Source organism: Odontesthes bonariensis, chromosome 22 (assembly GCF_027942865.1).
Source record: "Odontesthes bonariensis isolate fOdoBon6 chromosome 22, fOdoBon6.hap1, whole genome shotgun sequence".
NCBI lineage: Eukaryota > Metazoa > Chordata > Actinopteri > Atheriniformes > Atherinopsidae > Odontesthes > Odontesthes bonariensis.
This window is the reverse complement of record NC_134527.1, coordinates 13,506,705-13,533,180: the sequence shown is the minus strand read 5'-3', so window position 1 is coordinate 13,533,180 and position 26,476 is coordinate 13,506,705. Positions and strand designations below refer to the sequence as shown.

Here is a 26,476-nt window from a genome sequence, read left to right as displayed (position 1 = left end):
TTACATTTACTCTGCTTTTCACCTGAAATGCTGTGTTCTCCTCATAATTTAGCAAATAGTTCTATGAAAAAACACCAGCTCATGCAACCAGCTTGAAATAGGAGGACCTCCATGCTCCAACTTTTAATCATGATGGTACATCTGCACCTGTCAACAGCCAGATACCTTATTTGCATCTCTAACAACATTGTTACAATAGCTTCCTCAAAAACAGTGTATTAACTCAGATTGGCGTTTCATTTTTCAGCTGAAAATAAAATACCGGATAAATATGCTTCCATTGAGAAATGACAGATAAAAACAAAAAAAATCCATTTAAGACTACAGGTGTAGTAATTCAGATTAAAAAATAATAATAATTAAAAAACAACATCAAGTTACACAGGTAAAGCTACACAGTGTAAGGATCATAGCTGGTGAAAACAGGTACTCAATGTAGAATTTGTGCTCACAATCCCATCATTGATGACATGCCATTTTCATACACAACATGTTGTACAGACGTACAGACATGTTGCCTATGCAAATGATCACATTCTGAAAGGTGCTTGTTAAATTTTTTTTATTCTGTCTGGCAAACATGTCAGCTCTAATAATACTGTAGTTCTGGCAGCTGATTAGTCATGCATTTGTTGGAGAAAAAAAAGGAGAACATTAAAATAGAGCCTGTAAGTAAGGAGAAAATGTCAAATACGAACAGTTCACAAAACCGAGCTAAATAATTTACATAAACATGTACAGTATGTAACAAACTGATGATAATAAATGCAGTAGGCAAAAGACAGGAATCCAAGTCACTAATCAGACGTCTGCCATAATGAACGAGATAAATCAAGCAAAGATCACATTTAAGACTTAATGATTTCAAGCAACATGCATTATGGCAGATTTCGGAGTTCACAGTTGACCAGATGTGCTACCTAAAAATACAACTTTTCACAAAAGTAAATGTCACAACAATGGGAGAGATTTACATCTTCATTCCTGTAAAAACTTTGAAGCCAACATTTTTGTCCTCTGGCTTGGAGAAATCCCAAGGAGTCAGAGTTCCACCACAAATGCATATAAACTACTTGTCTATGGGAAATGCGAGCTTGGAGACTGTAAAATGGAAGTTTCCCCTCTGTTGTCGAGCTCGTTTTGAAGCCTGGTGAGGTTAGACAGCTCTTCAAGCTCCTGAAACTGTCTGTCAGTCTTGTGGCTGACCAAGGAGCGATAGAAATGCACAGCAAATACAATGAAGATCAAGCCGAAGGGGACCATAATAGAGGTCGAGGTGATCGCAGCAGCCACGCCAGAAGACATTGTGCTATTGTTGGATTTGTTGGGCTTGATGGGCAAAAATTTAACCCAACAGAGTAGAACCACCTCAGCAAGGAAGAGCAAAGTACCGATGACTGTAGAGAAAGCCCACGCCAATTCAATGTATCTGTGCATCCGCTCATGAGGAGACTCCTTCACAGAGTTGAGATTGTGCACATTGCTGACAGCCTCTATGTTTGGCAAAATGCACGTGCTGACCATCAGAGCAAACAGGTGAACAGCCACAAGCACGGTTGTGCAGGCACTAAAAGCGATGAGGAGTGCAGGGTGGTAGGGATAACTGTTGTCCAGCTGCACTTCTACCATGGCCACCTAGAAGGAGGGAACAGAGCAAACACAGCTTTAAACACATGCCAGCACTGTCGCGTGACTGCTCAATTCACAGAGGAGTAATAGGGTGGTTTGGAGACGATGTTACCATGGCAAATCCAGAAAGCAGCGCTGATGTCCGACTTGAAGCCTTCAGTTTAGCTCGACTCAGGTACAGCTTTCTCCAGGACAGAGCTTGCAGTGAATGCTCGTTCAGACTCATGTTGCGCCACTTATCAAAACACCTCGCCGAGCAGCGCAGCCGTTTGTATCTCTTGCGCTACAAGACAAGAAAAGAGCGTCCAACTATGTACGCTTAGAAAGCATTTAACCGAACCCTTTGGCGGAACTGCGGAAGCTATTTTGTCCACCAGCAGTCTTCCTTCAGCGTGTTGAACTGCCTGCACCTTAAATTACCCACAAGCCCCCGCGCGCGGTGAGGGGAACATCCGTTCGTGTCAGCTGCGTTTGCTCGGTGAGCGATCGCTATTACACATCCTGTGATAGTGGCGTGACGACGTGTGGAAAAATGTGGAAAACAATCTATTTCCAGCTTGAATGGACAATCAAACTAGCTCACGGAACTCAAATCACGTATATCATGGAGACATTAACTTTATTTAGTCACGAAATGTATGAAACTGGGTCAAGTCGAGGCGAGACTCTGCGGTCAACTGTGAATCACCAAACTTCCCTAGAGGAGTGGGGCAGGGTTTTTTTTTGTTGTTGTTGCTTTTAATTTACCCAAAGGCAACGGTGTTGTGCAGGGAGCCTGCAGCTATTTTTCAGCATTCATCGAGTGGTACCACTTTTAATTCCCCTCTGTTGTGCATCACATTCAGAGTTGCAAGTCATTTTGTTTTAATTAAAGGAAGGCAGAGACACAAAACGGGCTAGTAGTTCATTTTAATGAGTTCTCAGGTTGAGGCACTATTTTATACTGATCATTACTCTTTCATACAAGACTGCAGAGGTGCAAATACTTGTACTTGTTCTTTTTCAGTATTCTTATGTTACTGTTTCTAACATAATATATCCATCTTATAGACAGGATGCCTAAAGAAAAGTTGGGATAGAAACTAAAGAGTGTGACACTGCATAGAGGTTTGGTACAATTTTACGTTTAAACGTGCAGATGAGGTATTATTTAGCTAGGGAGATGCTTTACATTATTTTTCACATCCGTCTCTAACAGCCAAACGCAAGATAGAAACGAGTTACTGCGTTTCAAATTTCAAATTTGACAAAGAGTGATATCTGATATAGTTATGAAAGACGATATTGATGATGAAAAACAACAAAACAGAAACAAACAAGCAAAAAAAAAAGAAGAAAAAAAAGACACCGGCACTGCTAATGGGATGAATGTGCAGGCTGACATGCTATGACGTTGTCCAACAATGTTTTGGTTCCTGGCGGTGACGTAATACACAAAAACATGGTTCCCCTTGTTTTGAACCTGTAAAGCGTGCTAAGCGCTTCTTTAACTTAACTACGCATGGGGATGCTTTTCGCAGACTGAGTGACTGGAAAACAATCTTGAGGGACGATGTCTCAGGCAGCGGAAACGTGTGCTGAACCTGGACGGAGGCTGGTGTGTACCGTCTGCCGTGTTAACGTTAGCTTGTGGGGAGAAACTGGCAGCGAGCTAATTAGTTAGCTAAAGCTAACGCTTTGGAACTGTAAACGTTGAGACGTTTGTCATGTCACTGAAGCGCCCCCCCTCCCGCCTCCTCAAGTTTTAGGAAACGACAAGTGTCGCATTTCGGATGTTATTTATTATTTCACATGTGTAGGGTTTTTCGAGCGTACGGTAGTCGAAACAAGACAAATCTATATATTTGAGTGAAGTCATGCAGGGAATTCACAGTTATCATCTTGGGATATCATACCAGCAGCTTTCCCTCTCCTCCGATAAGCGTCGTTTAACGGTGGTGGTGCGATGCAGTAGCAGAAGAAACAGATACAGTAACGTAAGAGGTGATACTATGAGGGTATGAGCATGGACCCCTCCCTGCTCCAGTTTTAAAGTTGCTAATGATATGAACGCTCAGTTATTCTTCATCGGTCATGGCCGTCTGTTGAGAGAGGAGTGGGCCTTTGTGACAGAGAGTTTTGCTTTCCACGCGTGTCTCGGTCTTGTCATGTAAATCATGTCATTTTCAATGGCAGCGCTCCATCTGCCGGAGGATGTACGACGAAAACGAGGACTTGTCCGATGTGGAGGAAATTGCGAACATCAGAGGTTTCAGTGTGGAGGAAAAGCTTGTCAGTGACAGCTACTGCGCAGACTTTGTCCAGCCAATGGAGGGCAAAGGTAAAGACACCCAAAGCATGCCTCTCTTTTTGAGTTAATTGTTTTTGCAACGAAATAAAATTCCTTTTTTTTGGCTCGCAAGATGCTCGTCTTTGCCTCTGTTAATGTGCTTTTTATGTAAATGCTCTGCACTTAAACATACAGCTACTGTCTTGCAGATTTCACTTATGAATATGTGCAAAGGGAGGCCCTCAGGATCCCACTCATTTTTAAAGAGAAAGCGCAATTAGGGATCAGGTGAGAAGTCTTTTCTGACGGCAACACCACTTACATGAAGCCAATAATGCAGTTGTTGACAGGGTTGGGTCAGAACACTTTTTAAATGTAGTCAGTGGGTGAAAAACTCATTACAGTCAAACTTTGTAACTGGTAAAGTAATCCATGATGTCATTCTTTTGGACAACGTATTAATTCTGCTGCACTTTATACCAAAAAGTGTGGCCAGCCACACAATATTGAGTTCCACTGATATTTATTTCACCAATAGTGATCTAAAAAAACCCCCCAAATTTTCTATTTTTAAACATGATTAAATATAATATAGTACATTATCCACCCATAACATAGTCAAAATAACACGGTATTATTACATAATTGCAATTACCCATTTGTTAGAACCCAACTCTCCTTAGACAGAATGATATTTATATTCTGAACTTTTTACAACACGTGTAATTACCTGACAGACCTTTCTCACATCTGTGCAGAATGCCTGATCCAGAGTTTACAGTCAGTGAAATTAAAGGATTAGTTGGTAAGTGGACTGCTACAAGCACACACACGCAAACGCACGTTTTTATTCACTGTGGTGCAGACTAACTTAAAGCTCGTCTCAGCTACTAAGCCTGGTAATTTGTGTTGTGCGTCGTGGCTCGAGAGGAAATTGCAGCAGTTTGGTGAGCTTGGACCCTCTCTTCAGAAAATGAATCCACAGTGTCCCACAAATCACTTCAGATGATTACCATAACTTTAACGGCACATTTCTTTCGAGGCAAAATGCTGAAAAGAACCATTTCAAAACTGGCCCAACAATGACTCGACCGGTGACAGAATTATGTGTTTGCACTCTCAGCTAGAAATTTTTTATTTTTTTTTTAAATCTGATGTTGAAGAAATTGCAAATATCCAAGAATGTAGTGCGTTTATGACTTTTTGTGACGGATGCAGATGTAAGCATTATAAAAAAAAAGACCTGTTAGGTAATGGGCATGGACATCAAAAGGTGGACTCTCAGTGACGTGGTGCCTAAGGGTTTTCTTTGATTAGTGATCAAACACAACCTTCAGTCTGTCCATTGTCTGTCTTTACTGATCTGGACACAGTAAATATGTCCACGGCCACTTTCTTATTCCCGTGTAATCCAACAATATCTTTCAATCTGTTATCCTGCACTTTGTGTTGAAGAGTCTGATGGGATAACTGCTCCATCTAGTGGTGAACATTGTTAATAACACATTTAGGAGCTGCTGCAGTTTTGCCTGCATTACCGGAGGCTTTTGTGATAGATGCTGTGTGTCTATTTCTTTGACAGATTACATGAAATTTCCCTGATGAATTTGATGAAACAATATGGAGAAATAGAGGATGAGGAAGAGCCCATTGCCTCCTTTAAAATGGCAGAATAGTGCGTTGGTCATAGTAGAGGACAGGCTCTCTGTCTGCCCTTCTTGTTCATCTTAAGATCCATCACACGCCATTACGAGAATCAGTTTCAGATTCAAAATTTCAGTTTTTGATTTTCTGGCGGACAAGCTGTATCACTTGCATTTCACCCGGTGTCCTGGTTGTTTCTTGCAGGTAGTCGGCGCTCTGTGGACGTCATGGACGTAAGCACTCAAAAAGGCTCCGAAATGAGCATGGCTCAGTTTGTCCGTTACTACGAAACGCCAGAGGAAGAGCGTGACAAGCTCTTCAATGTCATCAGTTTAGAGTTCAGCCACACTAAGTTGGAGAACCTCATCAAGCGGCCTACAGTGGTAATGTGACTTGACACCCGCTGTTAGAGAACAGAAAAAGTTTTGGTTGAGGTCACAAGTCTAGTTGCATTTTTAAAGAAAGACAGTTAGAAAATAACGCGACTGACGCGTAAATGTGCTGTTCTGACGATTCTCGCAGGTGGATCAAGTGGACTGGGTGGACACCATGTGGCCTCCTGATCTGAAACAAAGCCAAACAGAGGCCACGAATGTTATCTCAGACATGAAGTACCCCAAAGTGCAAAGGTATGACTTTTGCTGTCGTGTTGATTTGATGATGCGGTCTTTAGTGAGTCTAGGACAAAAAGATATGTTGCTCTCTATATATAGAGCAACAGTGTTGAAAATGGAGAGCATAGCTGCTTCTCCTGCCATCTGAAGATCTCATCACTGTTGAGCGTCGCATGCTTTAACCTCCTGTTTGCGCTCTAGATTGTTGCTAGGCAGCGAATTTTCTCCAGAGAAATGGATGGTTTGTAGCAGCTGTGGTCTGACTGCACAGACGCCTCTCAGCCAATCAGTGGAACCAATGAATCTAAACCAATAATTTACTCCTTTTTGACCTTCATCGCTCATATTTGCTGTTATTACTTTTGTCTCACCAAAACTCAGTAATAAATCATTTAGTCAACTTTTAGAGTAACGTTTCTAAAGCTGCAGTGATGTTTGGTGCTGATGAAAACAGCAGGAACCAGTGTTTTCTTCTCTTCTTTTTTTTTATCTGATTTTGGGTTTTTTTTTCGCGAAAAATGAACTCACCAAAGCAGACCTTCACAAACTGCTCCAAGTTACATATAAAAATGGCCATTTATTGTTTTGATATTTTCAAAAATTGGTTTTAAATCCAGTCAAACCCATTCAGCCGCCCATCAAAGTAACCTTTATGCTTATTGGGTCAAATTATTTGCTTTAGTAAATTGTCAAACATGTAAAATCGACACATCCCTTTTATTTTTGATCCATTTTCACCTCTTGCTTTTTAACTTCTTCATCTGCTCAGCATATTTTTTGATAATCGATGGACTGAACAAATGATTATTTACATTGTTCGTAGTAATGATAATAATGAGAAAAAAAATACTGATATGAGTGAGTCCAGCTGGCCGAGTGAAGAGATGCAAGCACGTTCTTATTTTTTAAACTGTCGCATTATCTCCAACAAGGATTACCAAGGCAGTCGTGGAGTGGTGATTCCTTTAGAGCTTCACCCATCAGGCTAAATCATTTCTCTCTTGGGTTCTTCCCAGCCCTCAGCTGATTTCTAGAGGAGAACAGTAAAAACTGTGATCTGGGCTGTTTTCTAATTGAAAAGTTCTGATTTTTCTTTTTCATCCATTTCAATGGACGTCAGTTTGATTCAGAATTGTTTTCTGGTTTTGTTAGGTATTGTTTGATGAGTGTGAAGGGCTGCTTCACAGACTTCCACATTGATTTTGGAGGAACTTCAGTTTGGTATCACGTATTCAAGGGACAGAAAGTAAGTTAATTCTATTCGTTGATAAGAGTTCTGATATTTCTTGGTATTACATCAAACACTAGGATTGAAACGACCTGGTAATATTTCTATGCTTGGTTAAAAAGAAACTTCACCTTATTCTCATCAGGTGTTCTGGCTCGTGCCTCCCACCCCCCATAACCTTGCACTGTATGAGGACTGGGTTTTGTCAGGCAAGCAGAGTGATCTCTTCCTGGGGGACCGAGCTGATGGATGCCAGAGAGTGGAGCTTAAACAAGGATACACCTTCTTCATCCCATCTGGTGTGTTGCCATGATTATTTAAAAGTAACCCTCAGGAATGCATTTTCTACCCCTTGTTATTATGCTTTATAGTTATCGCTGTGAGCTGGCATGAAACTTCTCTTTGTCCCTCATCTCTTTGTATGTGTGTTGGGCTGTGGCCTTTTGCCAATAAAGGTTGGATTCATGCTGTTTACACTCCTGTGGACACGCTGGTGTTTGGAGGCAACATCCTGCACAGCTTTAACATTCCTATGCAGCTCCACATCCACGAGATAGAGAACAGGACGAAGGTAGGAGTCTGCATTCTCTAAAGTGCGACTAAACTCTGACCTGTATCGCAGGGCTGTAAACTCTACGTGGTATAGATTAATCTTTCTGAGAAGTGCGGGAAGGTCAAGAGTTCACCTGTAAGAGGCAGGAGGATAGTGGGAGTAGTGGAGGAGGAATCAATTTGGTTGGACTGAAAGAAAAATAAGGGGCGAAAAGTGACAAAAATTACAGAAAATGTGTAGAAATGAAGTTTCATAATCAGTGTTAATGTTATTTACAAGACTCATACTCATCCAGGATTTTTGGAGGGGTATCGTGGGTTGTGTATAAACTTCTTCACAGCCATTTCAATTAATTTTAGAATAGTAACAATCACATTATAGCAACAAAAGACTGTTTTACTAACTTTGACCTGTATTTTTCAAAAAACTGTGTCTGTTTGTGCGAGTGCTGCTGTAGAGGTTAGTCTGTCATAAGAGGGCACAACATATTCCCACCACTGATTACCTTTGAGGCTGTTCATCCAATGCACTACTGCCAGAAATAAGTTTTCTTTGGTACACACGGACATGTGTGAAAACAGAAATCTGTAAAGGGGAAGAAGCTGTATGGCTGGGAAGTCAGATACTGCCAGGACATCTCTGACAATGCTCTTATTAGGAAAACTCTTTTTCTCGTTAAATTGTTGGGAAATCAGGGAACTAAAAAAGTGGGCAACATTTGACGAACTTTAGTGAATTAATGGAAAATAAATCCATTTTTGTCTTTGTCTTCAGGTTCATTCCAAATTCCGTTTCCCCTTTTACTATGAGATGTGCTGGTACGTCCTCGAGAGATACCTGCACTGCCTGACCAAACGGACCTTCCTTACGCAGGAGATCCGCAAAGAGCCCGTAGGTGAGTGCAACTAACTCCGAACCCATTTCCCCTAAAAAGTAATGGTTTTGCCTTTTCCCGCCAAAATCAATAAGACCTAAAAAACACAAATGATGAGGTTTTTAAGTGCCATTCCCTGTGCACTAATGCAGCCCCATAGCATAAAGCATGTTGTTTTTTGAACGCTTGATAACAAGCTGAATGCTTTCTCTCCTCTTAAAGTCAGAGGACACAGACTCCATGTTTTTCAAAGATTCATCAGACCACAGGACAGGTTTCCATTTTGCCTCAGTGCAGCTTTAATGATTTTTGGCCCAGCAGAGGCTGCAGTTATTTCTGGCTGTTTGTTGTGTCTTTGTTTGTGGATGCATGAAAAAAACAACAACAACAACAACAAACTGTTCATTCACAATGATTTCCAGAAAGGTTTTGAGCCCTTATAGTAATTTGTGTACTGAATTCTGTTTTCAGTGCAGTGTTATTTTAGGAACAGAAGTACATGATGATATGTTTGTACAAAAGACGATAAAATGGATTTTATGCTGAGAAACGTTATTGGACGAACAATTGCTCCATGCCGTCTTTCACAGAGTTTTGAACCCCCCCACTCCATCTTTACTTCTGAAAGAGTCTCTCATTTTACCGACCTGTTGCTGATTAACCTGTTCAAGTTGTAGGATCTTCCAACAGTTTTTTTTTTTTGCCGGCGTGTTACTTGCATCAAATTCAAAGTGAGCACATTGTTTTTCAAAAGAATAAAAATGTATATCAAATGTATCAACATTTGGTGAAATATTTCATATCCTCCCGGTGCTCTTAAAGTGTTACAAAAAAACTCTCTTTTTGATGATTTCTAAGGGATGTCGACAGAAATGGTTGTCACCGGTTACCTACTTTTATCCTTGCAGACTGTGAACCAAAGGCAAAGACAGAGAGCCCCTCCTCTGACTCCAGAAGTCAAGACATAAACGAGGACTCATGTGGGGCCCAAATCAGAGATGACCAAGGAGAAAAATCTGAGAGAGTCATTGAAGACGGTCCCTGCTCGCCTGACTATGGGAAGGGCCCGTTTCTCAAGGCTGTTTTATCTGTTGACTCTGAGGACAGCTGTAATCCCAGCTCCACCTCTCTCGATTTCCCCAAAACCCCCTCTGACTCTCCATCTTCAGAGTCTCAGGGTAAATGGATTCATTTGACAGAGTTTGAACTGGTCGGACTCAGGACACTGGTGGAGAAGCTGGAGTCACTTCCTGAAAATAAGAAATGTGTTCCGATGCAAATTGAGAATCCTAAAGCTCTTCTGGAAGACATGAAGGTTAAAAAACAAACAAACAGACAACACTAAAAACAATTAAAAGAAAAAAATAAAGCAATTACAAGCAAGGTCCCGTTGACACTTTTTGTTGTCTTCTGTTGGTCTAAGGTTGTTTTAAAGGAACATGCCGACGATGACCCCAAATCAGCAATCACTGGAGTTCCTGTGGTGTACTGGCCTAAGAAAACTACAAAGGTAAGATGATTTAACCTGCAGCGATGGAACAAACACAGTGTTAGTTTTGTGTGATTATTTTGAGGCATTAAACTAAAGTAGGTGAACACTTAATGATAAAAAGTCTGTATTAATCTTCATTTTGTTGCTCGATTTACTGGCATAAACACATTATTGAAATGTTATCTAAAAGGTTATTACAAAGACATTTTTTTTTTTTAAATTATAGCACATAAATGCACAGATGAGCAACGGCATTACAATCCCTGACAAGTGAATAGACCTTTGGTACTAGTTCTCATTTTCTTGTTGCTTTGACATGCACCACATTGCAGCAGACCACATAATCCATCATGGCAGCCATAATTGTTGACGACATTGGCCAGTGGAAGTATTGCACCCTTCCACTGTATGAAAATGTTCAGGAACCATTTGAGTAACATGGCAAAGAGTACAGGGTGTTGTCTCAGTCTGATGAAGTATGTGTGGGACGAGCTTCACTGGTAGTCCTGTAGCGTTCCCAGTTTGCAGAACCTGAGGGATCTGCTGCTAAAGTTTTGGTGTCTTATACTGTGGACACCTTCAGAGGTCCTGTTCTGTGTGTATGGTTCCGTGTAACCTATAAAGAGTGGATGTTTATTTTTAGGTCAAGTATATTTTACAGGAATACATCACGTGTAAGACAGTTGTCAGTGACACACTAATTGTATATTAGTAGCTTAGAGTAGAGCAGTTCTATTTGAAACCCTGCCAGCTTGACCCAGTTTATTTTTCACTGATCTATATTTTCAGTGGAATTGCCACTGAGTGTTATCTTCATTCCACTGTTTCCACTCTTCTTTTTCTTTCATTGCCTTCCAAGTCTCTCAGGAACCTGATCCTCTTGTTCTAAAATCCGAAAATTTCAGATCCGGTAATGCTCTGTTCCTTGTCATGTTCCAATCCTCACTGCACTCATTCCCAGGAGCGGTAGTTGTGCTTATTTGCATAATGTTTGACTGAACAGAATCACACACATGGTGAACTATGAGAAGTGTTTGATTTGAGCTGAAACTATAGGACACATTATCAGAACAGCTGCGGATGCACTGCTAAATATCCTGCCCATGTGTTTATGTTCACATTCTAGACTTTTGTCTTCCAGCTTGTGGAAGTGTTTAGCTTTAAATGTGTTTTCTGAAATCATTTTTAGTCTGTGCAAATGTTGATTATCAGCGTGCCACTTTGTACCTTTTGGGTATTAGTATGTTGTCATCTTTGTGAAATTGTATCAGTTGTAAACATTGGCAGGTTGCGTGTGCCTTTTTGCCATAAGTTCAGAAACAAAACGTTTTTTAACCCGCGATATGTTGGGGTAAAAAACCCACAAATAACCCCAGATTTTCTGAATTCCAATTTCAGCATTGCCTTTTTCTTCTACTTGCAGTATGTCATAAATCAAACCTATATCTCACCATTTTAAGACATTTTCCTGGACAGTAGTCTGTATTTTATGGTCTTTATACATGTATTTTGACAATGTTTAACTGCATTACATATATATGAGTAGGAGTACATTTCATGTAAATTGTGTTTAGTGTCCAAACAAACACACTAACTGTTCAGGAAACCAAAAAGCCTCAACAGCAGGTTTAATAGAGGAATGTCCTTCATATGAATGTATACAAAATTAATTTCCACTGGTCTCATCCACCCTCTGGATCACCCCCACCTCCAACCGGTCAGCTGCTGGTCGCGGGGGGGCTCATTGTGTTTGCCTTTTGTAATGAGATGCCATCTGGCTCTATTGGCTGTGCGGAACCTGCTCTCTTCTCCCTGTGATGCTCATCATGAATATAGTAACACCTTTGCTGCTGTGTGTTTCCTCATTGGACTGAGTCAGACACCCTCCTTGTACATATTCTGATGCACTGCAGCCTTCCATTGGCTCTGTGCTTCCCGGTACCCCTCCCCCTTCCCAGGGAGCCTATCCATATTAATGAGGCAGGCTTGTATGTGCTTTTTACATCTGCTTGTGGTATTGTGAAGCTTTGGAGCAAGAGGGAGGGCTGTAGGCCTGACAGCAGTAGCAGTAGTAGAAGGAGGAGGAGGAGGAGGAGGAGGAGGAGACTGCAGCCATGTCAGTTTGCTGTGAGCTGGACGGTGTCTGAAAACAAGCCATGGCCATGTCGTTGAGCGCTGATGATGAGGACTACGACTCAGACTCTGAGCAGGTTAGCACACTAAAGCCCTGCAGGCAGGCATAGCGAAGTAACCAGAGGAAAGCTTGTTTTGAGACAGAGCACTGTGCAGCATCACAGGGCAGCGAGGAAATGGAGCTACCTTGAGACAAAAGCATTGATTTAGTCTGCCCTCTATTCTTGGTCTTTAAATTTTTGCATTTTTCCACTCTTTTTTAAATTCTTTTACAGGTTTTACGTTTGTTTGCATATGTGTGTATATAAGAGACACAGCATGCTTGTGATTTAATCAGGTAAATCCAGCAATAGGACACAGCTGTGCTTTTCTAGCTCAGACCTTCTGTTGTTTGTTTTAAGATGCAGGAGATGAATCTATTGCGGCTTGATGGTGAAACAGTTGTACGTAAGATCAGATAGTAAAAGAAAAGAGGTTATTATGTCAGTTTGTGGTCATGAAAAATGAAGGATCAGTAGACTAATTTTCACGTGTTTAAATAGTAGGTGCGTCTCAGGTGGGGCTTGCTTGTACAGGGGGAAATGTGTTTTGTGGTTTTGAATATTTCTCCTACTACACGGCTTACCTCTGAACCACATCCCCTCACATTAAGTCTGTCCATGTATGAATCTGAAACACTCTGAGTGCAGTTGAGAGAGTCCATCTTGCTCTACTTTCAAATATCATCAATTGATTTTTTTTCCAAGTTTTACTCCAGTGACGTTCCCACACCTGTTCTTGGAGTTCCTGAAATGCTCTAATCTGAAGGCTAAAATGCAAGGCAGGCTGAGTTAAGATGTGTTGTCTAGCTGTTCAGGCAAACATGCCAGCAGTTCAGCATCAATCTGAGCAACTCGTGTGCAAATTTACCCATAAAAAACGTGCTTGTGCAGTGTAGTGTCAACATGTTGTTCTTAATTGATTGTTGCAAGTTTTTAATCCAGTCCAGCCTGTGTAACTACACACTAGTTTTTAAAGTGTGTGTAGTTACACTTATTTCACTTTCCTTTTGTCATATTTTTGCCAAGTCAGGTATGTCCACATGAAATGAAATCATGAATCTTGGTCAGAATGATTGTAATGACCTCGCAATGCAACAGTGGATTGTTTATGTCAGTGTAGACTTTTGACGCCACAGCTTTCTAACTGTTGCTGCTCTTAGTTGTCTGATTTTAAATTTGTATTGCTTTGATAAAACAATTTCTCGTCTTATTTCTGCAGCTTGTGCTCAGAATGGGCTGTTTTCAGAGTGTGTAATGTGATTATAAATGTATTAGAATAGCACTTGGCCATTTTAATCTGCTTCTCAAAAATTTCCTTTGCTCTGTGAGGTTTAAAGTGCCAAGAAATTAATAGCTGGCCACATGTGGTACAAATGCATCTATTAGCTCTTCAGAAACATACAGCTGAAAATGTAACTTCCGTATCTCTGTTATCACTGCAAAAAGAAATCTTTTAATGGGGAAGAGTTGTCATGGTGTCCTGTTATTTAAGTCTGTGTGCCAGTGAGATATCTGCTCTAGAGATCACCTACTCATCAGACAGTGGGGGGGTGGACAAGTGGAAGAGGGGATTTAGTTGACAGTATGGACAGTAATCAATATTTTTTTTTAGTTGTTTCATGATCTGCCTCCTGCACCTGTAGTTAAACTTGCAGGTGCACATGAATAAATAGGATAAACAATGTTCTGCCTGGTTACCTGTTTTTTTTTTTCCCATGATCTGATACAAGTCGATCTGTCATAACTTGAACCTGTTGTCTTGACACTACCCAGGAATGGGCAGGTTTCAGATCAGGGTGTAATTGCTTCAGGGCTGGGTTCCTTGTAGTGAGCTATTTGGTCTCATTTCAGTGTTCCTCCTCTCGTTAATCCCCATGAACCCCCCATAAACAGTCCAGCGCAGACTGTACAAGCGCTCCCCAATATCTTACTCTAATCCTGTCTGCTCACCACACATCTGACTGCCTCTTTGACTCAATGTTGTGACTATAGTTAGAATAAGATATTGTAATATGCCTAAGATTGAGCCTGCTCACTTTTTCTGTTCGAGGCTCTCATTACAGTTCTCATTGGCTACAAGTGTGTGTGTCATGCACTGTTCTGTAAGGGAATGGGATGTGGCTGTTGCTATGCTGACACTAGGAAAATCTGCACTGCCGATGTAACTAAAGAAATCCGATCTTCATTTCCAAGAGCTGCAATGTTTTTCACTGCTCGTCCTTGTTTATTTAATCTTGCACCCCGCCACCTATTGTCTCATGTGTAATGGTTGGCAGTATTCTGGCATGCGGTTTTCATGGTAAAAATACATTGCTGTTGCTTGGCTCTGAGCCGAGCTGCATATATAACATAGAAACAACAATGATTCTGATCAAAGACATCTCATCCCCCAGTAAATGAAATAATGCGTACTGTTCTAAATCAGTCTGTGCGCCTTGTAACACTGAATAATGGGTCTTAGTGATGCATGTGTGAAATGTAGTCATAAGTGTAGCTTCCCTTTGAAGTAGAAACAAGCAAGTGAGGTGCTAAATTTGGAAGGCGCCTTCAGGGACATTTTTGATGTCTTTTTTTTTGCTCTTGTTTTCTGTGCAGTAACAGCCATGAATAATGTGTTTATACCCAGCATATTTTGATCAGGTTTGTGTTCTGTAGATTGATATTGTATGTGCATCAATGAGTCTCCTTTTCTCATTTCTCTTTAACTATTAACCCAGAAAAGAAAAAGGCAGTGTCCTACACATCAATCATAACTCTCACTACAGCTTAACTTAACAGAATATTTATTTATTTATTTTTATATGACGTAATCTGCTACACATAAACACCATTATTCAATGAAAAGCTATGGGATTCGGAAAATTGGGTTTTGAAAGCTTCATAATTTCCTTTTATAAAAATTGTAAAAGACATGTAGAAGTCACAGAACCATATGTGTGACAGTAAATTGTTAAACATTCATTCTGTTTTAAAGATTTTGAAGTGTCTACCTGCCAAATATTTTTTGTAAAAGCTAAAAGCAAGCTGTCTTCCTTTGACATATTAAGTAAAAAAAAAAATGCATGCTTCGTGTGTAGCTGCATGACAATGAATAATAATCTAATTCATTCTTTTAAGCCCCGTCCTCCCAACCGGCCGAAACCTAAGATGGCTGCATCTCCTGCATCAGCAGTCAAGCTGTCAGCCAGTCGGGGAACATCTGGTGCCAGGAGGAGGAGGACGCGCTGTCGAAAGTGTGAGGCATGTCTGCGAACGGAGTGCGGAGAGTGCCACTTCTGTAAAGACATGAAAAAGTTTGGTGGGCCGGGCCGAATGAAACAGTCCTGCATCATGAGGCAGTGCATTGCTGTAAGTACAGAATGTTTGACGTAATTCTTGTCATGTATGTATGTATGATGTTTTAAATGCTAGGAAACAGGCTTGTTCGCTCTTTTGGCTGACACAAGAAGATTGACAGCAGTTTTGTGGTTGGTAAAAAGAAAGGTACAAGCAGCAGGTGATTAACATATTTATATCTTGTTATGAAATGATCAGCAAGTTATTTCCTGGTGGTGTTGATGTCACAGTGAGGTTGCAAAGCAGCCATCGGAAAAAGGCCCTACACATGATCAAGAAATAGATTTCTTTGCAGATTAAAGAAACAACATATAGTAAGTTAAATTTCAAAGTGCTTTGTTTAGCCTTTGCATAAAGCCAGTTCACCTGTCTTGCTCTCTGTGAACCAAACCAACAACTCCTTGGGTTTAGCTTTATTTCTTGCTGTAAGTGTGAATGTTATCAGTCTCCCCAAAATCTTAGACTATTCCTTAAAGGATGTTTTTAATCCTTCCCTTAATTTCATCTCTTCATCTTTTTGGGATGTCGTGTGATTGTGAGTAGTTTCTGGTCTTTATTTGTTGTTCACGTTTTGCTGTAGAGATGACACATGCAATGTTAATAATGCCAGCAGTCTCAGGTACAGAGCTGCAGTGGTGTGTCTGTGAGGAAGCTTTATCATCCAGGTTGTTGTATGTCTAAGTTAAAGGAAGGCAGCCGGACTTGCTTTGGTTTCTCTCGGATGTTTCATCGAGCCTTGAGTTAGAGTTTGTATGTTTCAGTACCATGGACAGAGACATATAGAGACATTAGGACTAGGTGTCTGCTTATTTAACTTATTTAACTTATTTAACTTATTTAATCTGTAGATGATGGTAAAGACTGGACAATAATGTGTGAGCATCTTGGGAACCACAAGTTTGTCTCTTTGGATCTGAGTGCACAGCTGAGGGAAGTTCAGCCGTGCATGGGTCTTGATCAGACAGTTAATCAGGAGGCAAATCCTCACTACAAATGAGATCCAAGGTCTCTTTGTGGAGATGGCAGAATCTTGCAGAAGGACACTGATGCAGCACTCTCAAAAATATAGCATCTGTGGAATAGTGATCAAAGAGGAACCTCTCAAAAGAACCTGGTAGCCTCCTGGTAATTTGCCAAAAAGCACCTGTATGTCTTTCAGACCATAAGCAAAACCCTCTTGTCTCATGAAACAAAGATTGAAATCTTTAGCCAGACTATCCTCATTGTCAAGTTCCTGGATGGCAGCATCATCCTGTAGGCCATAGCAATGACATGCTCTAAATCTGTTTTCCAGTCACAATAGATTATTACAGTAATTTACTGCAAGTATAGACAAAACATTTCAGATAATAAACTAATTGAAGCTGTCCATTAACTTTTGCCACAGAGAGCAGTGACTTTATGCTGAGTCTCTGTCTTCTACACCGTGTTTTGTCTTCTTCAGCCTGTTCTGCCTCACACAGCAGTGTGTCTTGTCTGTGGAGAGGCTGGGAAGGAGGACACAGTGGAAGATGAGGAGGAGAAGTTTAACCTGATGCTCATGGAGTGCTCCATCTGCAATGAGATTGTTCATCCTAACTGTCTCAAGGTAAATTCCTCTGTATAATTATCACTTGAATGTTTCTTGAAAGTTGTTAGGACTGCTGATTTGATGTCCCTTGTCAAAGTGGCCAAACATAGTTTTCATGTGCATCCTTTGTTCAGGTTAAAGATTCAAACGGATTAGTCAATGATGAATTGCCAAATTGCTGGGAGTGTCCAAAGTGTAACCATGCGGGGAAAACAGGGAAAGTAAGCATCAGTTTGCACTTTATTCCACATCTACACATCAAACACATTCATTTGTGTAACAGCTGACTTTATTGAAGTATCTCAGAACCAGAAAAATAAAGTTGTGCTCCCTTTTTTTCTAACCTTTTGGCCTCAAAGCAAAAAAGGGGTCCAGGATTTAAGTATGCGTCAAACCTCCCCGGCTCCCTTCTGAAGGAACCACGGTTAAACCGGGATTCGAAAGAGGAGCCTGACCCGCCCTTGGTGGCTACAGCAACCGTTACTGCCTTGACTACCACATCTGCAGTGAAGAGGAAGGCAGAGCGGGAGGTCATCTCTAAAAGGAATGATGAGGAGCCTCCAAAGAAACGTCCACCCCTGCTGTCTCTGGATGGAATGCCTCGACCAAGACTTGAGGACAATCCGCTAAGGAAAAAAAGGAAACTATTTGACACCAACGATGAACCTGTCATTGTGAAAAAGAAGGTGCGACACTTATTTCTTTATAATCGCGGGATGCTATTTTACTGCATAAAGTAAAAAAAAATGGCATAAGTAATCTCTCAAGTTTTCTTAGTTGTGTTTTTAACATTTTCAAAGCACATTGAATCACATCAGAGGAGACGGGTCCCATAATAGGTGAGGAAGTATTTCATGTGGATGGTGGTTTTATTACATGATGTCACAGCTATAAAAAGCAGAAGATTTGAAATTGGAAATTTTAACTTATTTAATCTGGGGGCTGTGTTGGTGCTTCTCCTGTGTTGTGTGACAGATACATTAAAATGGTAGCCTAAATGGGAACAGCTTTGGTAGTTTGATTGTGTTGTTTTGGGGTTGACCAACATCTTAAGTATATGATGGGGTAAAATGTCGTTTCTGTCTGACTCTGATGACTTCGAAGAGTACAAGTGTCTTGGGGATCTCTCATAAAGAGCTTTCTGATGGCAAATAAAGCTGTAAATTCTAAAAAGTATTAATACACTTAGTATGTTTAAGGTTGGTCTGTTTTTATAAATGGTTTGAATGCGTTTTTCTTCTGGCTTTGTCCATTTAAGACCACAGCTTAGTTTGTGTGCTATACACCATTTGCTTCTTCAAATTGGAGGGTGCTGACCACCTCTACTGTATGTAATATACAGTAGAACATTCGACCTCAGAGGTGACAGAGAGGGCATGGCTTCAGTCTCGGCTTTGGCTTGTCTCAATGCCCAAGGAGGAGCAAAGAGTGAAAAAGCAGACTAATGTCATTTACATGTTATTTGCTTAACTATTGGCTCTAGATTTGCAATATTTGCCTTTCTTTTACATCTATGCATTTAAAAAAACATGTTTTCCCAATATGGGAAGTGTGATTAATTTTTATGTATGAGGAATAAACACAAAGGGTAAATATAGAGGAGAATTTCACTTCTCAGCTTGATATTTTATGTTTAAATTCTAATTGAAACTAATACATTTAAATTACGTGTCAACATTTTAAATCCATTTTGTGCCCAATCAAAGAAAATCAAAGATATTGTAAAACAGCGCAAAATTTCCTTACCTAAACTTCACTGAACTGATCATGATTTCTTTGAAAAGATTATGTTCCTTTTACTCTTTTTTTTAGAAGAAGCTTTCCAAACCAGATGATCCATTAAGTTTGAAGCTGCTGCGGCAAATCAAGACAGAGAATGATCATAATGATGAAGACGAGGAACGCGAGGATCACGAAGAAGATGGTTTGTCCTTGGACGGGGTGCATTTTAAGGAGAAAAATGAATACGATGACGAGATCCAAGAAGACGATACAGAGGAAGAGGAGACGGTAACTAAAGAGAGAGACAGTGGTGCAGAGGACAAAGCTAAGCTGCTCTTAAATCCCCTCCTCAGACCTTCTATTACTAGAGAAAGTGACCATTCATCCTCCAACTCTCCCAGAGCTGGACCAAGCAGCGAGTCAGGCGACACCCAGGAAAGGAGCTCTGCTCAGCTTAAAGCTCGCCATCAGCGCCGACGTCTTCCCAACAAAGAAACGAGTAAAGACTTTAAAAAGGAGATTCCCAAGATAGAAGAATCTCTGAGCAACCTGAAACATAGTTCAGTGAAGATGGAGGAGAGCTCAGCCAACCATAATCGCAAACCCCTTAAAAATGAAGATTCTGTGACCAATCAGAACCGTAAACCACTAAAAACCGACGACTCATCCACTAATCAGAACCGTAGAGCCCTTAAAACGGAGGAGGGTATAACAAATCAGAACAGACAGCCGCTGAAAACAGAGGACTGTCTGGCTAACCAGAATCACAAGCCAGTGAAACCTGAGCCAGAGAACGACGTAGACGACCAGAAGCCTAGATGGCCTCTTAATAATGGCAGCAGCGATCTGGGTGACTGGCTGCGCCACAGAGGGCGTGAGGTGAACGGGACGCCATGCGGGTACTCGCCGATCAGCTGGAGCAGAAACACTCCGATAACACCAATATGCCCCCGGCCGCTCCCCCGCCGCTCACCACCGAAATGTATCCAAATGGAGCGCCATGTGATTCGGCCCCCTCCCATCAGCCCCCCGCCTGACAGATTGCCTCTGAATGACGGTGAAGCACACGTGATGCGGCGAGAGATGTGGATGACAGTGTTCAGTCACCTCACTCACAGAGATCTCTGTGTCTGCATGCGTGTCTGCAGGACCTGGAACAGATGGTGAGAACAAGATGAGCTGAAAGCACGTCTTCTGCACTTGGTGACCCAGCGGTCCTGTGAAAGTATCTGCTCTTTCTCTCACCAGGTGTTGTGACAAAAGGCTTTGGAAGCACATCAATCTGAACCGTTGTAAGTCCATCACGCCTCTCATGCTGAGCGGGATCATCCGGAGACAGCCAGTAGCTCTGGACCTCAGCTGGACCAACATTTCCAAGAAACAGCTCAGCTGGCTCATCAACAGACTTCCTGGTAAATAGATGAGATCAAACGAAAACAGTGGCATTTGTTTCCTTACGAAACATTACACATACATAGACAAGGCGCATTTGTGAATGACGTGAAAGTACCGTTGCTGAGACTTTTTTGTATTAAAGTGTTGGTTAGCAAACAAGCAGCCGCAAACAAAGGCAAAAGTAGAGCAAACAGGGAGTGTCTGATGGCCTTGTGGCAGAAATTCACTTCATCTCACCACATAATTGAACTAATAATAACTCTGAAAGAAGGTTCTGTCTTTACTGATGGTTATTAAATCATGCTATTTGACAGATTTATAGATCTAAGGGCTTCCTTAATAACTCATGCCACAATTTTACCAATCAACATCACACCAATTGCAGATTTCTTCCTACTGATGACAGGATGGTGTGAACCCCCTGATGGCCACAGTAAGAAAATGTCTCTGAAATATTTGAAAGTTTGGCACCCCTGGCGAATATATATTTTTTTATCTCCCTCGATCCACTTACTGCATGTTGATAAAGCATACTACAGAAAGGAGGGATGGTGTGATGCTTTTCTTTGAAAAGGCAGAGATCCAACAGTAAAGCTCTCACCAGTGAACTCTGCTGAAGCTGTTCTGCCTGGCTGTGATGATGCTATGGCTATGGATATGTTTATTGCTTGGACTTTAACTATATTTGTGAGTTCAGAGTGCTGTGAGTGTCTACGTGGCAGATGTGTTATCAGTGTAGAAAGACCATGGCTTCTGAGAGGAAGCGTTGGAAAGTGGCTAAATGTCCAGACTTTGTTTTCTGTACTTGACCCTACTCTTACACTAATTAAGTATAGTGCAACCCACTGCGTGTGTTTGATGTGACTTTGTTGTAAACTTTTATATAATCTTAGCAGTCAAATCCCAGCTATGAATGCAGTTTCAATCCCAGTCATCCTCTGCGGCAGTCTTTGTGAGAACAATGTGACCTAGCTCTCTGAGTTATGCCACGGTGAATAAAATGCCACGGTGCAGACTGGCATCCGAGCTACTGAGGGGTGTACTGACTTTTGCTGCTGCGGTAACAAGCAGCAGTGGTACAGACATGCATTTGTGCGTCAAAGGGAAGGGAATACAAAGTTTGACACAAATGATTCACCACGATTCTTCAGAGTCTCCACAATCCAGTCACCGTTTCAGGTAATAATGGAAAAAAAAAAAAAAGCGGCAAAATAAGCATTCGTTAAAATTCACTCTACATGTATTTTTGGCTAAGAATATTTTCTGCAAGTGAGTTAATCTTGTGTAAAAAAAAGGGCCCATTTCTTCATTGTAATGAATCCTAAATAGGCTGTATATTTGGCTTGCCTTGTTGCTCCTCATGTCCACATTGCATACATATAGGTTGAATGTTTTACTAAAAGATGTTTATAGGGATCTGTACGATCTTCCTCTCTCTGCAGGTCTGCGTGTGTTGCTCCTGTCTGGATGCTCCTGGGTGGCCGTCTCTGCTCTTTGCACCTCCAGCTGTCCTCTCTTGCGAACGCTGGACGTTCAGTGGGTCGAGGGACTGAAGGACGGCCAAATGAGAGACCTGCTGTCGCCACCCACAGATAACAGGCCAGGTACATTACACATTATCCGTCTGACCTATCAGCTGAATGATTGAGCTCGACTACGAAGGAGAGGAAACTTTATACGCCACATTCTGCACGCTGTTTTTTCATCTGGACATCCTGTTTGTTTTTGAAAGAAGAATACAGAACAACATTTAAGTCACTCGGTTGCATCCCTGCGGCACGATGTTTATTCTGTGGCCCGTTTGTAAGCTGATAAGTTTAAAGCACAAAAACATACCGAATTATATGCTAAAGTAAACCCCCCTACCATGTCTCTCACTCAACCCCAGGGCCAAAAAAACCCAGTTATAAAGCAAAAATAGTTTACTGAATAGCCCAATTTTTTTTTATTGCGAATTGGATTAGATAGCACTCTTACCTAGGACTATTTTTAGCCTTGAGTTAATACACAATTACCCGGACTATAGTGTCCATTATCAGTGTAAGGAAGGAGCATGTCATCCATTACAATGGTGTGACTCATTGGTGTGTTTTTAAATGATTATAATTCTGCGACAGTAGAGCTCTATGGCACAGTTAAATAAGTTATCTCGTACTTCAGACTGTGTCGTTAGCAGTTTAGACTTTACATTGGATTTCTTGACAATGTCATCTGGTTAGACAAGCCAACTACACCGACTATCTACAGTAAATTCTCTCTTGTCGTTATCCCTGTTAATCTTCCTCCCTGTTTTTTGTAGGTCAGTTAGACAACAGGAGTAAGCTGCGTAATGTGGAGAACTTGCGTCTGGCAGGGTTGGACATCACAGATACATCTCTGCGACTAATCATTCGTTACATGCCCCTGTTGTCGAAGCTGGACCTCAGCTACTGCAACCACGTCACTGACCAGTCTGTCAACATCCTGACGGCTGCAGGGACGACAACCAGAGACTCGCTCACTGACATCAACCTGTCAGGTACGTGTCTGACAATCAGACTTTGACTCACAGCATCGGCGTGCGAGAGAATCAAATATAGCAAAATTAAATTGGGATCTTTGCACCTTTTACATAATAAACAACAGTGTAATTTACATGGGACTTCACACCATCAGTTCATGACTTTAGGTAAACGTCAGGTTGTGACAGAAGTTCAGTGCACCGTTTGATTCCTTGAGGTTCTTTTGTCAAAAGGATTATAATGGCAGAAGACCACATTTTGTACCAACAGGGAATGTTTTACTATCTAGTTTATTTTGGCACATTTTCATAAAATTACAGCAGTCTTATTTGCATTCAGTTAAGGTTGAAACTTTGAGGTGAGGTCCTGCACCTCATTGAGCTTCCCTGCTGTTTTATCAGCCGTCAGTCGTCAAATATTTCACAGAAAGTTGGGAAGCTCTGTAAAATCTCGATAAAACAAAATGGAATTATTTACAAAGGATTCAAATCTTATATTTAATTGAGAAAATAACGTTTTTTGGAAACATGCGTGTTCATTTTAAATTCGAAGCCAGTGACCCAGTGTTATAACAAAAGTTGGGCAAAATGGGTAAACACTAAGAGAAAAACACCTGGAGGATCTTCCTTAATTAACATACAGTACTGTGCCAAATATCTTGAGCCACTCCTTATTTCTTTATATATTGCCAGGAAATGGGAAATAGTTGCAGTGATTTATTGCAACATGTGCAAACATGACTGGAAATACAGCCTATATGGCAAAAATAGAGTATGAGCACCTTTACTGTTCAACACAGCCTGAACCCTCTTGGACTAGCTTTTATGTCATTTCTTTATATAGTCTTCAGGAATAGTTCTCCAGGCTTCTTGAAGGACATCCCAAAGCTCTTCTTTGGATGTTGGCTAGCTTCTGTAAAGATGATTCCACTCTGCTTCAATAACGTTGAGTTCTGGGCTCTGGGGAGGATTCATCCCTCCATAAGACCTGTTGCCTCTGATTTTCAGTCCATTTTTTTTCACTTTCAGATACTACTTCGATACATCGATACTTTTTACGTGAAAGTCTATCTCGCTGGCAGCAAAATATGAAGAAGTGAGGGCTGGCTCAGGACTCTCTTTGTTAAATTTTCAATTAGATATTGAATTTCAGTGTAACTCTAGCCCATTATTTACATTTTACCCAGCTTACGCAGGGTTAGATCTCAAATTTGTTTTTGCCATGCATAGTGCACGTGCAGAATCACTGAGACCAATTGCACGTTTGATGCAGCGAATCAAAGGTTCATTATGGAAACGGCTAAAAGGTCTCACATGTATGCCAAAACACAGCTCACCATAATGAGACTTGAATTTATTGTCTGTTGGGCTGATTAATCCACACGTGTACGTAAAATGTGACCTGTTATGCACCATTTGCTTCTTCTAACCCCGTTTCTCCCTGCAGTCTGTAACAGGGTCACCGACCAGTCGCTGACCTATTTCAAACGCTGTGGAAGCATTTGTCACATCGACCTGCGATACTGCAAACAGGTGTCGAAGGAGGGATGCGACCAGTTCATTGCAGAAATGTCGGTCAGCGTGCAGTTTGAACTGATAGAGGAGAAGCTGCTGCAAAAGCTCAGTTAGGCAGAGGAGCAGCTGGAGACTGTGACGTTCACGAGTGGAGAAACTACTGTCCACAAGGAGGCAGCAGATGACTGATAGACACAAGAAACGCAGACATGGTAAATATCCCTGTAAAACTGGTGTAAAGGGAGGCTGTGGTGCCAAGCCAGAATGTAAAAACTGGAGTCTTGCTCAGAGAAGGCAAAATTACAAAAATCTTGTTGCAACTGTTTAGAAGTTATTTATTCTTAAATCGATTATGTATTGTATCAAAGTTATTTGGTGTTTATAGACAATTTTTTTTTTGTTCCAATGCAAAGTTTATTGCATTATAGATCAATATTTTTGTATCAGAAAGTGTTTCATACATTTATGTGCAGTATTAAATGCACGACTGTAAAGTATCTTAGTTCTGAAATTGATAATCAGTCAGCATGACTGTTTAAAGTCAAGACGCAAAGCTCTAATAATTAGTTGCAAACTGTTTGAAGGTCGCTGGTGTTTTTTTTTGGTTGTTTTTTATGTTATTATATGTGGCCGAGCTCTGTTTTCTAATAGACACAGGTACTGTATATTTTGTTTTCCATATGATGATATCATATCCATTTGGATGAGATATCTGTTAGGAACGTGAGGGAGTTCTTTGCACTTATGTGGTAAATATGAATAGATGAATGTATTCCCACATACACTACAGTGTACAGTGTATAAAGCATATTTTTTCACCACTAAAATGTTAAGCTAATTTTACTAACCGCTTGTATTTGGCTGGTTCAAGACATATGTGCACAGTTAACTCTCTGCCATCTCCTTGGACTTATCGGTGCTTCGTGGAAGGAAGCGTTTTAGTTCTGCATGCAGCAAAGAAATGTTTACATCACTTAGTAGATTTAATATCTGTTCAACAATATAACCTTCTGTTTACTCCAGCCCTTATTTTATATGATAAAAAAAAGAAAAAGGTTGCTGAAGCACGGAAGAAATAAAGAATCAGCAAAGCCAAGGAATAAGGCAGTACATTTTGTGTAAATCTTTTCGACAAAGAGTTGTTTTTTTTTTCCAGGAAGACAAAAATCACCTGCGTCACTCAGGTATGACAGAAACACGACTGTGATGCCTTTTTTCAGCCATGAGCCAGTTTTATTCTCGTTTATACCAAAAAAAATTCCCGATTCCCTGCAGTTCAGCACTGCGGTGGAGTCCGTTTCCACAAAGAGAGGAGCGGTTTGTATGACACACACGGAAACAACATTTTCCAGTGACATTCTTAAAGGTCTGAAGGCATCAGGCTCTGACCGTAAAGGGTTAAGAACTCAATATAAGACTAAAGCCACAAAAAAAACAGTGTTTTTCCTTTTTTCACATAGTAGACGAGAGGCGTGATATTACCTTTTACGTGAGCAGCGACCAATCGATCTAGAATATTTGTGCGAATTATTAAATAATTCTTATAGACCGAAAAAGACGCGTGCTAACGCTAGCTGTGTTGTGTCGAGTTTTGAAGAGCTTACTACTAATTATTTAATAGGTTTTCCATATTTCTTTGGTCTTTATAACTGAAGTTTTATTATTTTTTTAAAAGTTCTTTTGTGTAACTTCTGAATAGCAGTCCATTTTTTCTACGGTTTACTTTAAAAGATTAATGTTTTTATTAAAAGACCTCGTCTCCATGAAAAAGCTTAGTACTTTACTTCAGATCTATCTATCTGTACATATTGTACATGTAAAGCCTCTAGGAAAAGTCAACCTTTGAGATATTAAACTCATTTTAAATACTGAGGTGTGTGTGTGTGTGTGTTCATACAGTGAATATTTCAGATTTGTTTTTCCAAGTGAATTACTGCATGCAGGCTACTGTTTTTCAGCCA

General features: G+C 40.8%; 2 protein-coding genes across 4 annotated transcripts; one reads left to right on the top strand and one right to left on the bottom strand.

Moving 5' to 3' along the window:
• Positions 1-92: 92 nt before the first annotated feature.
• On the bottom strand, positions 93-3,909 carry orai1b (ORAI calcium release-activated calcium modulator 1b). Of its 2 annotated transcripts, XM_075456112.1 has the most exons (3): positions 3,525-3,909; positions 1,742-1,912; positions 93-1,635 (listed from the first exon to the last, which is right to left on the bottom strand). In XM_075456112.1, exons 2-3 carry the CDS (start codon positions 1,853-1,855, stop codon positions 1,078-1,080), a joined length of 672 nt encoding a protein of 223 aa, XP_075312227.1. In that variant the 5' UTR covers positions 1,856-1,912; positions 3,525-3,909; the 3' UTR covers positions 93-1,077. The 2 variants fall into 2 exon arrangements, with proteins under 2 accessions (XP_075312227.1, XP_075312226.1); XM_075456111.1 differs by lacking the exon at positions 3,525-3,909 and having other exon boundaries at positions 1,742-2,094.
• Positions 2,806-26,383, top strand: kdm2bb (lysine (K)-specific demethylase 2Bb). 2 transcript variants are annotated; one of them, XM_075456105.1, is made up of 21 exons: positions 2,806-3,226; positions 3,805-3,949; positions 4,108-4,186; positions 4,657-4,703; positions 5,747-5,925; positions 6,065-6,171; positions 7,309-7,402; positions 7,530-7,683; positions 7,840-7,955; positions 8,712-8,832; positions 9,720-10,126; positions 10,235-10,321; positions 15,595-15,825; positions 17,258-17,401; positions 17,518-17,604; positions 17,743-18,069; positions 19,196-20,268; positions 20,354-20,517; positions 21,943-22,104; positions 22,800-23,018; positions 24,448-26,383. In XM_075456105.1, exons 1-21 carry the CDS (start codon positions 3,182-3,184, stop codon positions 24,627-24,629), a joined length of 4,170 nt encoding a protein of 1,389 aa, XP_075312220.1. In that variant the 5' UTR covers positions 2,806-3,181; the 3' UTR covers positions 24,630-26,383. The 2 variants fall into 2 exon arrangements, with proteins under 2 accessions (XP_075312220.1, XP_075312221.1); XM_075456106.1 differs by lacking the exons at positions 2,806-3,226; positions 3,805-3,949; positions 4,108-4,186; ... (7 more) ...; positions 9,720-10,126; positions 10,235-10,321 and adding an exon at positions 12,398-12,513.
• The last annotated feature ends 93 nt before the right edge of the window (positions 26,384-26,476 follow it).

Bases quoted from the DNA above. Each gene is read 5' to 3' on its own strand.
- orai1b (XM_075456112.1), bottom strand. From the start codon at position 1,855: ATGAGTCTGAACGAGCATTCACTGCAAGCTCTGTCCTGGAGAAAGCTG. The intron at 1,636-1,741 runs GTAACATCGTCT...CCCTCCTTCTAG, and splicing joins TGCTTTCTGGATTTGCCATG to GTGGCCATGGTAGAAGTGCA.
- kdm2bb (XM_075456105.1), top strand. From the start codon at position 3,182: ATGTCTCAGGCAGCGGAAACGTGTGCTGAACCTGGACGGAGGCTG. The intron at 7,684-7,839 runs GTGTGTTGCCAT...TTGCCAATAAAG, and splicing joins CACCTTCTTCATCCCATCTG to GTTGGATTCATGCTGTTTAC. The intron at 10,127-10,234 runs GTTAAAAAACAA...TGTTGGTCTAAG, and splicing joins CTCTTCTGGAAGACATGAAG to GTTGTTTTAAAGGAACATGC.